This window comes from Zea mays, chromosome 3 (assembly GCF_902167145.1).
Source record: "Zea mays cultivar B73 chromosome 3, Zm-B73-REFERENCE-NAM-5.0, whole genome shotgun sequence".
Taxonomy (NCBI): domain Eukaryota; kingdom Viridiplantae; phylum Streptophyta; class Magnoliopsida; order Poales; family Poaceae; genus Zea; species Zea mays.
Genome location: NC_050098.1, coordinates 177,474,565 through 177,486,701, shown reverse-complemented (window position 1 = coordinate 177,486,701; position 12,137 = coordinate 177,474,565). Strand labels below are relative to the sequence as shown.

Sequence of the window (12,137 nt, the reverse complement as noted above, 5' to 3'; positions counted from 1 at the left end):
CATAACCCATGTTAACCAACAGGTTCCAAAAAACACAAGATCTCAGAAACCATTTCAAGGTATTGGATCAGAGAAGTGTATGTTATATCATGTATGAGACTTTCTGCCAACTCAGGTGCAAGCGTGCAACACATGAATCATGAAAAAATAATTATGCTAATATCTAAAGTGCAAATATAACAGACATGTTCGATAGGGTTTATATATTAGTAAACAGTTTGCAATTTCTTCAGTTGGTGCAACATTTATTTTTTCAGTTGGCTCATCAGTTGGTGTTTCGGTTATCCTTTGAGTGGGTGGTTCAATTGATTTTACACTCGGCATAATAACCAGCATAGTAGGCGTTGCATGACGTCCACCGACAGTAAGCCGCATAGTCTTCAACTCTAGAAAGACAATCAAACAAATCACGAGCTCACAAAAAATGGCATTTATGAAAACTGTTAGCAGAAGATTTGCTGGTTACAGAAAATCAGCTAGATATTCCCAAATTTATTAGGCATGCAATGCAAGGGCCCTCTAGTCTAGAATATACAATGTAACACCCATCATTTGAGCTAAGATTGGAAAAAAACTGATATGTTCCGAAGAAAAGGAAAACTCTGCCTCAGGTTAATTTTCAAAAAACAGTTCCAGTAACTCAATATGGATAAAAAAAAACTAAAAAACATTACAATGTATTTCGACTAAACTCCAATTAGTAATGAATGAGCTGTAGGCAGTCTTTCATGTGAATCTTTGATGGGTCGATGTTTGCCGTGCAAATCCTGGCTGCAAGGAAGTTAAATGCAACGAGAGGAGTGTCAATAGAAACTAAGACAAGCACTCAAAAGCCTCCATTGATCTTGTGTGTGCACGGAGAACTGGAGGGTTATATTATATGCCTATACCTGAAGCAGCTTGGAGGATGCTTTCTTCGGTGTCTCTATTGCCACATGGCTTCGAGTCTTTCTTCCGTTGGCAGCAAGAACTGAAGGGCTGTTGCCTCCGATGTTCATTGTCCTTCCGCTTTAGCTGCAGTAGGTGCTCTTTTCATCTTCTCGATCTCGGACTCCAACGTGCTCGCTTTCCTCTGCAGCTCCCTGACCTGCGCGTTGTCGGCTGCATGCCTCTTTGAGTCTAGTGTGCTGAAGTAGTTCCCACCACCAGCAGCCAAGATAGATCGTCTGATCTTCCTTTGAGTTGATCCTGGAGTTGAGACGTGAGACGGTGGAGCAGGAGATCGTTGTGGCGAGGTTTTTGAAGCGAGTAGCTGAGCCTCGGCAGTCAGTAATTTCTGCTGTTGCTTCGCCAACTGCTCCCTCAGCACGCGGTTTTCCTTCTGAAGCTCCAGTACAAGCATAGTTTCAGAGTCTGGTTGGTCCAGAACCTCCTCATTCACAGTGGTTTGTTGCGTCTGCAAAACAACAAGATGGTTCCACTATGTCATGAGCTTTTATTACTTAGTAGAATGTGCAACATTTTACTCACAGATTAACAGTATCAAACCTTTGTTTTTATCTCCTTGGCACGATCAGCCCAGTGAAGCGTGTTCTGTGTCTCGCCGAAGGAAAGGTTAGAGGGGCTAATGTTGGTGATCATGACGGTGTTGCAGGCTCCTCCAAGCGAGTCCTTGAGGAGTTGGGTCAGCTTGGAATTGCGATACGGTATGTGCTTCTTGCCCTCCACAAGGGCGTTAATGCAGTTGTTGAATGCAAGAAGAGAGCTATTAATATTTGCTCCTTCGATTGACCTCTGCGTGCGTTGATCTGTTGCCAGAGCTCTTTCGGATCCAGCAAGATCGATGAGAGATAGTTTCCTGAGTCGTTTTATGTTAACTCCATCCAAGGATCTGTATTCTACGACAACCTGTAAAATTCCAAAGGTGGTGAGTGATTTTACTCTAGAAATTATTCCCCATAGGTCAAGCATGTGTATGAGTTTTTACCTGCAGTACCGCATGAGAACGCGATGAGGTCTCGTTTCTCGAGTCGGTTCAGTTGTTCGATCCTTGTTGACTTTCTGAAGTAACTCCATGACCTGGAAAACAAGCATATGTAATCAGCTAAGAATGTTCCTCTCATTTTTGCTTCAAACCACTGCAAGCTAATCATGCCTAAGAACCAACTTATACCTCATCCGTGGAGTATACACTTATTTGGGTAAGACCAGCAGCAACAATTCCCTAAAATGCCCCCAAACCTTTTTTGGTTAGCTATTAAGGAGGATTACCAACGTCCAAAACACGTGGAGAAAAAGTACAAAAAGGCCATGTGTTTAGAACTGATGCATTTTACTACTCAATCCACTGGTAATATCCAATACTTACAACAGGATTATCCTTTTACCATATCCAATACTTACAGCTAAGAATCTCAGTAGTAAGTAAATTCACTGAACAAAACTTGCTTTCAATAGTTAAGGCATGGTCAAGCATTTCAGTTCATGTACCTGCTTATCTTCTCTCAGGTTAAGGGGGCTACCAGGAGACAGCAAATCCCTCACCGTCTCATTGTATATCTGAGGTATGACAGCTTAATTGTGTGGTTCTTCTACGTCACCTTGGAGAACAAATCATTCATTGCAAGCACCATTACCCCGGGGTTTTCCATTGTCCCAAGCATGGTGTAGGTCTTGCCAGCCCCTGTAGCTCCATAGCAGAACACTGTCCCATTCCTACCTTGCAGAACACCCTCCACAAGGTCTGTTGTTCTGCAGGACCAGAAATGGACTATGGGAATGTATTATCTAGTGTATGATCTCATAAACCTGTACAGGTTCATCAGTAAATTTCGTCTATCATCACTAAGATAACTAAGGAAACAATAAGATGAAAATTGGATGCTACATTTGAATGATTTGTTCCCTGATTTTTTGACATCAAACAAGCAAACAATAGTATAAATATGTCATGAAGTAGGACATGAGTTCTTTTTTCATGGAGTTTTCTTCATCAGGTAAGCAAAGCACTACTATAGTTGCCATGACATGAAAATCTAACATAATCTTATCAACTTGTGTGGATCTAGTCTGAACTTTGCTTGTTATTCTTTTCATGTAACATAATCTTATCAACTTGTGTGGAGGTACTGCTTTCATTTGAGTTATTTTATTTTTGTTCAAACGGCAAAAGACTTGAATTCCCATTTTCTTAAATCTGACTTTGGTTCTTCAATGCTACACTTATCTTTGCTTAATTATTTAGCAATCTTCTATGGCTACACTGTGGATGGATATACAGATGCAAATCCTTGCTAGACGTGTTCTTTTTTCCCAGTTTTTCTTGGTCATATGAATGCAATCACCGTATTAATGTAATTGAATTTGAAGAGCTCAAACTAAAATAGTTGTGCACTAAGTTTGTAGTGAATTATCCAAGTGCCTGCTCATAAATAAAACAACATATATGAATGATAATGGTTGGCATGTGCAGCAGATAGGACTCCAACCAGTATCCATCAAAACAAACAAGCACATACCAGTGAACGCAGCTCGAGGGAGCCGACGGCGAGGAGGATCCAGGTGGGGACGCGGTCGGACGCCAGCCCCGCGAGGAGGCCGAACGCCTTGCCGACGTCCTTGGCGACGGAGAGGCCGTTGAGCTGCAGCTGCGTGAGGCCCATGAGCGTCTTCAGCGCGTGCGAGTAGTTGGAGAAGGTGTAGTTGTTGCCGGAGATGCACTGCACCCACACCGCCGTCACCAGCCCCAGCCCCCAGCGCGTCCCCGCCATTAGGGCCTTTCCAAACACCTGAAGAAAATGCCCAGCCCAGTCGCTTGCTTGCTTCGAGTTCAAGCCGGCGCGCGTTGGTTCGCTTGGTGCTTGGCCGTGTGTCCCGAGGAGGAGGAGGAGGAGGTACGGAAGGGGCGGTGGAGGCATGGGGAGGTTCGCGACGGAGTGGATCTGCAGGCAGGAGGGGTTGCGGCGGCCCACGAGGCGGGAGGAGGAGTTCTTGGGCGATGGAGACGGAGGTTGTTGAGAGCGGGCGTAGCGGGTGGTGGCGGCGAGAGATTCGCGCGCATGCGGCTGCTGGCGGCGATGCGCACGAGGAGGGAGGCCGGTTGGCGGGGGATTCGCCGCGGGCGAGAGGGGGATCGCGGCGGGGGGTTCGGTCGTGCGAGCCCCGCGATGGCGGCGTCGAGCTCAGCGTGTAGGAGGCCGCCGCCCATGATGAAGCCCATGTCGAGCGCGCGGATCCGCACGAGAATCCTTGGCGGCGGGCGGGCGGCGGGATACTCGGCGGCGACGGGATCCTCGGCGGGGGAATCGGATGGGTGGGGCCTGGCGTGCGACTGGGGACTCGGCTGGCGTGCGACTGGGGATGCGGGAGGCAGCGGGCGGGCGGCGAGATAAGCGGCGGCGGTGGTTTGCCGCGTGCGCGGGATGCGGGAGGCAGGGGAGAGCGGGGGCAGTCTACAGATGACGCTTAATAGTTGTAGAGATATCTATCTATAATACTATATAATTAATCATTTTAAATTTTATAAACTCATCTAACCAAATAACTCTCACGCTCATAATTTTCAATATATCCATCAAATAAATTGCACCCATATTTAACACACCACGAGAAGCAAAGGTTCAGATAGTTAAATAACCTCATCTCCCTTACTTAAATCTAATGGACAATATTATTTAGATTATCCATCATCCTTCAGCCCTCTCCTCTCCGCATCCCCACCACCGTCAAGGCGTCAACCCTTCCCCTTGCGTCGCCACCGTCATCGTCCACCCCTTCTCAAGAACGTAGCGTTAGCACGAGCTATATGCTAGTAGTAAAATAGTAGGGGTAGCTAACAAGCTGATAGAGTTGAGCACATAGACGCTCGACGCACATGGACCGAGCAACACGCGTTGCCCACTGCCCAACCGTCATGCCCACACTGCCACACGAGTGCGTGTCTGTGCGACCACACAATTCACACGATCATCGTTCGCCATCTCGCCCATCCAGCTATCCAGGTTCCAGGACGCTGGGCGCCAGTACACCAGTCGCGAGGCACGCACGGTCGAGCAATCAGGATCTAGGTTAATCTGTGATCGTCGTTCTGATTTCTCAACTTGTGAAGTGCTAATCTGCACCACTGTATATTACCTAGCATCTTAGGTATTTTAAAATTTAATTTTAATGTACATCATCATTTATCTACGAAGTGCTAATCTACACTGTTGTATATCATAGAACCGTGATCAGCTCGTGCCCCCCACCTCCTCAAAACCATAGGCCCAGGGCTGTTGAAGGGCCGGAAATGTGTTTTTCTCTAATAAATATTTTGCTAATTGCTTTACAGATTTTGTTGGAGTTGCTCTTGCTGCTACTACTATTACTACCACTATTTCTTTTTATTTGACGCTGGCTAATGCAGTTTTAAACTAAAAAACGTCAAATAAAAAAACTGGAGAGAGTATTATTTATTGGGTCTTTAACTAACTGAGTCTAGAATATGGATAACGTCGGCTTGGAGTTTAAAATCGCAATTGTCCGTTTATCATTGTACTGCAGCTAAAAATGTAGGTGCCAGATACCAACAACACGTGTATTTCTTTTATTCGTTTCCATTTCAATGCATGCATGGTGACCGTAAAGAAGGAAGAGGAGGAAAAGAGAAGCCATATAGCTAAATTTCTTGTTGAAGCCGGCAAGGAAAAAAAACCTTCTTTCTGTTTTAAGAGACAAAGCACAGCAATTCGACTCGTACAAAATAACCAAAATTTATTCACTCTCAAAGTCAACAAGCAAAGGTCTCCGATTCTGTAATAAATAAACAAGCACAGCTATCTTTTTATGTTTTGTAAAGGAACAATTACAGGTATCTCATGTGCAAATGACGATGAAGTCTTCGTCCTCGTCGTCGAGAAGAAATCGTGTGGTGGAAGATTTTGAACCGATCCCCTCACTAATAGGCCACTAGCCCACTAGTGTATGTCCCTGGCAATGATGCTAAGGAACTCTTCTTGGCCTTGGCTCCAAGCAACTGCCAGGCCGGCACGCACTCTTCATGGGACCAAGGCACCAAGCTGCCATTTGTACATGCGTCATGCGTGCTTATGTCGCCACGATCTTTTCGTTCTGGTACAAAGAAACAAGAAGCGTCAGGATAAGCTAGCTAGGCGTGCTTGGCTACACCGTCCTATCATCCTGTGCAGCTCTGCAGCTTGATGCTTCAAGGCTGAGACATCTGGTTGTTCATCCAAAAGAAGAAGAAGAAGAAAAGTTTAGACGTCTGTTGCTTGGACGCAATAATGCCACTCCTTTCCTCGCGGCGATCTCGGCTCATCGCCGTTCTCCGCGTCCTGCGCCCAGCAATCGACTAAAGTTTATATCTAAGAAGATCCAAACACCCCTCTGGAGTCTGGACTCGGACCGTGAGACGGCGATGCGCAGTTGCCCGGTCGCGGAAGCAAGAACGTTCGGCGCGCCGTTCTCGCCGCATGGTGTGGATTGGATTCCAATGCCACGCGACTGCTGGTGCCCACCTGAATTTCGGCGCATGGACTGACCTGACCACCTGATGGACTGACACCGACGTGCTTGCCAAAAGAATGTCTCCGCGCGTTCCTTGGAGTGTGTAACTTCTCCGGCCGGCCGGCCGGCCACATCACCTAGCGGATGATTGATGAGTGGGGCGAGAGTGAAGGAGACGTGCCGGCTGAAGGAAACGTACACGCGTGGCGGAACTGCCGATCGTAGTGTTTTTGGTTCAAGGAATGAAGTGATTAATTTTCTTCTCACTCTTTACTTTTTTAATTGGTTTATGAAATAGAATGAGTTGATCCATCACCACCTCATTCCTTATAAGCTAATAATTAGTATATAAATGAGGAGTGGGTTGAACCCACTAAAATTGATAGAATAAACTTATGATACATCACCTTATGAGGTATAGAGTGACTCCACAAACCAAACACAACATACGTGTCCACCGGTAATCACAAAAGTACAGACACAAAAGTTCCTGCTAAAAATATTCGAAAATTTCGGTGAAGCTTCGTGCTGTCACGCATTTGCATCGATTTTTTTTAAGGAAAGGGAGAGACAACAACGTCTTCCTCCTTGGGCTGACACGTAGGCCAAGTCTGGCTCGTGCGTCGGGCCCGCTCGTCAGAGATCACCTTTGAATTTGCAGTCAAACACTGCTCCTGCTCCAGATTCTCCGCGACAAAAACGCGACTACATCGACTGAAACAAATTCCCTACGGGTTTGCCTGAATCACAGCTAAGGCTGGTAATGGATCGACTGAAACATCACGATCCAAATACCCATTCACAATAAGCTAAGGTTCTTAACTAATTTTAATTAAAAAATAATAGAAATAAAGCCTGATGCTATTTGAACTTTAAAGTTTGTAGTATAAAATTTAGGACATATTTGGTATAGCTCTGCTCTACCTCAGAGCAACTCTACTCCAAAACTCTGCTGGAGCAGCTCTGCTCTAGAGTTTAGATTATTTCTCATAACCGATGGCAGTGGTGGTAAATAACTCAAAACTCCATAACTATGTTGCTTTTTTTGAATTTTCGGAGCAGCAAAAGAGGTACTCCAAAAAATTATACTGTAGCTCCAAAAACTCTATAGAGTTTACAACTCTTAAGTTAGGGTGTTTGACATGCTCTGGCCAGCTCCTTCTTGGAGTTTTGCTCTGAAGACATACCAAACAGGCCCTTAGAGTTCATTACCACCCCTAACCACAGCTACTGGCTGGTGACAGCTACTGGCAATCAGATTCTCGATGATACCTTAGCAACCTAGAAATGTTTTCCAATTCCACCATGCTTTACCGTTAATACAAGTAAACCGCAGTCGAACAAAAGCTACGAATACCTACATCTAGTTGGAAGACAGACTGGAAGTCGTATCAAAGTCTGCTTTGCTGAAGTTGATACTGGCGCAATGGAATCAACTTCCTTGGGGAATTGTGGATATCCATCTGTCGAGAAGACCATCCTCATGCGCACACACCCCAAAAAAAACATGCTAAGCCAGAGCCAAGCAGCTGAATTCTAGACACCCATAAGCTGAACGTTGATCACACTCAGTCTGCATACAGTTCACGTCTTCTGTACATATTATAAAATAAATTTGGCAACCATCATGGATGACCGTTCCTGAAATTGTTTGGACAAGTCCCCATCAGGAAAACTAGAAGCGAACAGACAAAACCACAGCAACCTACTGCAAACCAACTACGGTCTCAAGTCTCAAATATCAACCAACTCAAAGAGCTCCAGCACGAGTAGATTTCACTTCACACAATTGTGCAGTATTTTCGGGATTGACTTTGCCGCTGAGTGCTGCTGACTGAAGTTATCAGCGACACCTTTCCAGCTGAAAACCAGCGCAATGGTGCCTTTAAGAGCAGTCCAGTGTTGAGGCCATGTGCACAAGCCAGGGAGCCAGCTGAACATGGACTGCACAATGCTCATGGAAGGAGGATACTAGTAGTATATTATTAACCCATGTCTCCATGCCAATCATACATGGTAACATGAAAGCCATATGGAGACCATGCCCTGGCCCCTGGCCCCTGGCCCCTTGAATGAACAAATAAAGAAGCGCACCGATCCAGGCATCCAGCAGTATGCCAGCATGTACATGCTTTCCAGGTAGATCTGCTTTACATTCCCCAGGACCGGGAGTGGAACAAGGATAAAATATTCCTACACCTAGTAGTCTGATCTGCTGCTGCTTAAAAAAGACCTCCAAAGTCCAAACTGAGACAACTAATGGAGCGAAACAACTGCACTGTAAAATTGCATAAGATCTGAAAGAGGTGTATAGTTCATTTTGCATCAGAAATCTCATGTAACTAGGATGTACAGGCGTGACCATGTGAGGTTGAATGCTTCTATTACTGTATTATCAAAATGGTGGATATGACGCAACTGCTAAGCAGCAACACAAGCCACCCGGATCTTACATTATGGAACTTTTCAAAGTTATAGAATCTACAAAATCTGGACATGATGCCTATAGACAGCTTAGCAAGAGCTAAGCAAGCGAAAACAAAACTGAGAAATATAACAGCAAGACTCCTGTTCTCCATGTCAGTCTGTTTTTGCCGAAATATTTCAAATTCCAATCTGCAAACAGGATAACAGAGTGATTCGCAAAGCAATATGTATCAGGTATAATTTTATAAGCACATGCCGAAGCAACTCAAGTTATGTGTACAAACCTGAGTAGAGCATTATCCAGGACCAGCTGGTTTAGTTGCGAGGAAGCAACTAACTTCCATGAGAGGAATCCATCAACTTCATTCATCTGAAACCAAGAAATATATCATTAAGTACCAAATTGTCAGGTACCAATGGTTCAAGGGAAATTTAAGTACAGAAAAATACATACAATGTTATCTTTGCTGCTCTCAAGATTCTTCAGCTCTGATTGGATCTTCTCTAACAAGACATCTTTGCTATCAATATCGGCATCGAAATCCTTAAAGATTTGCCCATATCTGCTGTTCAACTCCACTAGGTACCTCTCCAAAACAGAGAAGCTCACATCAAGAGATTGAACTTTCTGCATTAGCACCTTAAGAACTGTATCTCCAGGAATCCTGCCAGCCTGAAGTGTCCTTGCCTCTGAAACTGGATCATTAGCACCATTCTTCAATGAATCACCGTTTGGTTTATCATCTTCTAGTTCAAATTCATCTTCATCAAGGGTTTCCTGTGAGAATTCTTTTCCTCCAGCAGGATCTTTCAAATAAATTTTCTCAATGGGTTCCTTAGTCTTGTCATCAGGTTCCGTTTTCTTATTCTCAACTGGAATCAAGTTTTCAAGCATCTTTTCTACAGCATCCATTCCATACACTTCAAGCACACTGAGAGTACAGTAGAACTCAGAACCATAATGGCTTACCAAGTTCAGTTTCAAATATCTAGCCCACTTTGGTTCAAGAAAAGTGAAATTTTGAGCAAGTTTTGCATTCGCGGCAGTGAATCTTCCAAGAGTTTCCCAGTTTTCTGTGGGATATGTCAGACTGCTCAGCAGTTCAAATTCTTTTGGATTAGAAGAATAATGCTCAAAATTTGCAATTGCGATTGTATCTACTAAGGTTTCTTCAGAAAGCTCTATGATGACAAACTTCCCCTCTGCTGAGCAAGGATTGCGGAGGTACTTGTCTTTGTCTTTATCTAAGATGTTGGAAGCACCCTTAGCCTCCTTATTGAAATCCAGAACCTTGGCCCCTTTAGAAGCTGCAGCATAATTATACAACTTCCCACTAGGCTCCCTTCGGTGGATGATATTACCAGGTTGACTAGAAATACCAGGTCCCCTTTCAGCAATTGCTCTTGTCTTGAATTCATCGAGATCAGGAGGAGCAACCCGTGATAGTCTCGGTGGTCTAGGCAAATCTTTACTCTCTACCTTCTCCCCTGGTTGAACTCCAGAATCAACACCCGACTGAGGAAGATACCCACCCTGATCTCCTGAAAGCTCAACCTGACTGTCTATGGTTACAGCTTCTGTGTTCTCATTCTGCACCTCATCACTGGAACACAATTGATCTGCTTGCACCAGTGTATCCTCTGAAAGCACAGCGTTTTCGTCAGAATTAACACAGCTATCACCTGGCATCTCCAAATCACCTCCATGCTCTTCCTGTACAACCGGATTAATAGGACCAACATTTACAGTAGGCTCTACAACAGTAAGATCTACAGTAGAGCCTCCTCCATCTGCAGAAACCAGACAACACAGGTGTAATTTCCATTATCTTAAAATACAAGAAAAATTAGCAGCTCGAGACACAGGGAGGTGTGGAGTTCATCAGTGAGTCTAACAACCATCGACTTGTATTAAGAAGGAATGCAGCAAGGCACTCGGATCTACCAAGTTACGACTGACTTCGATAGCGCCGCGGAGTCTGATCGGTTGCATAGGACAGCCGGGGGATCGGTTTGCGTGTCACGATCACCAACACGCAAGCAGCCACGCGGCTGACTCTTCAAGACGGATTGAGAAATGGTATGGGCGAGATACAAGAAGATGCTATACCTCGTTGACCGTCGCCGTGTCCGACGAGGGAGTGGAGGAGGAGCACGGCGACCCACGAGGCGACGACGAGGGAGGCGGAGAAGCCGTACAAACGCCTCCTCCTTCCGTTAGCGGCAGCCTCCGCCACAGCGCTCTGCTCCTGGGCTGCCGCCGTCCTCCGCAGAAGGGCTCGCCGCGACCTCTGCATTCCTTCCCTGCCCCTGCCACGGCCTTCACTTACATCCGCGCCAGGAAACCGCACCCTCCCGTACGACAAGGACTAGGGAATCCGGCCGACACCGAGTAGGAACGGTCGGAAATCAGAAGCAGCGCGGCGTCCGGCGCGAGGCGACGCGGGCCGGGGGCTGAGGCTGCGGGGACGCGGCCGCGTGGCACCGGGCAGGGGGTAGGGGGTTTTGAAACGGCCAGAGCTCCATCAGGAGGGGACGAAGAGGGAGGCGTTTATGGCTTTTGCGCTCTTCCGCGCGAGATCTTGTCTGCTTCGTCTTCTTCACGTTGGCAGTGTGAATCGTAGCGCACTCGCGCGGCCTGTCCGGTCGTCCAGCCTGTGCTGAGCTGGATATTTCCTCGATTGCTTGGATTCTCAGCGTTGTTTATTCTCTCCACTCCAAGAAAACTTTTTTTATATAAATTATGCTTTATAAATTATATAATAATTAATATATATGTTTTATATACGAGTCTAGATTATCATCGTCTATTTAAAAATAAATATAAAATTTAAAAACTACAACGACTTATATTTTAGAAGGGACGAATATAGATGGCCAAGGCCAACAGGCCAACCCGGCACGGACCCGGGCAAGTACGGCCCATCAGCAAACGGGTCGGCATGGATATACGTGTTTAACGGGCCATACGAGAGCTCACGTGCTTGACGTTGGCCAGGCACGGCCCTCTAGGCCACTTTTTGTGCCGAGACGGCCCGCTTGGCACGTTCAAAAAAGGGTCGTGCCAGCACCAGCCCGCCAAAGTTAAAAACAACAAAAACAACAGAAAATATAGACAAATATAATAAATGAGCTATTTTGTGCAATGCTGCCTCATTAAAAACCTTTCTAGGTAAAATTCACCCTTGTGAGAAACCCTAGAAAGGGAAAAAAGAGTGCAGCCAGCTCAAAGTTTAGTCACTAAGTTTATATGTGTATATTACAAT

General features: G+C 45.6%; 1 protein-coding gene and 1 pseudogene across 1 annotated transcript; both read right to left on the bottom strand.

Moving 5' to 3' along the window:
* Window positions 1-681: 681 nt before the first annotated feature.
* Window positions 682-3,710, bottom strand: LOC103652374 (kinesin-like protein KIN-8A; annotated as a pseudogene).
* A 4,996-nt stretch (window positions 3,711-8,706) lies between these two features.
* LOC103650935 (uncharacterized) lies at window positions 8,707-11,506 on the bottom strand. The gene is made up of 4 exons (XM_008676534.2): window positions 10,982-11,506; window positions 9,326-10,662; window positions 9,156-9,241; window positions 8,707-9,060 (listed from the first exon to the last, which is right to left on the bottom strand). The coding sequence occupies exons 1-4, from the start codon at window positions 11,166-11,168 to the stop codon at window positions 8,829-8,831; spliced, it is 1,842 nt and encodes a 613-aa protein (XP_008674756.1). The 5' UTR covers window positions 11,169-11,506; the 3' UTR covers window positions 8,707-8,828.
* Between the last annotated feature and the right edge of the window lie 631 nt (window positions 11,507-12,137).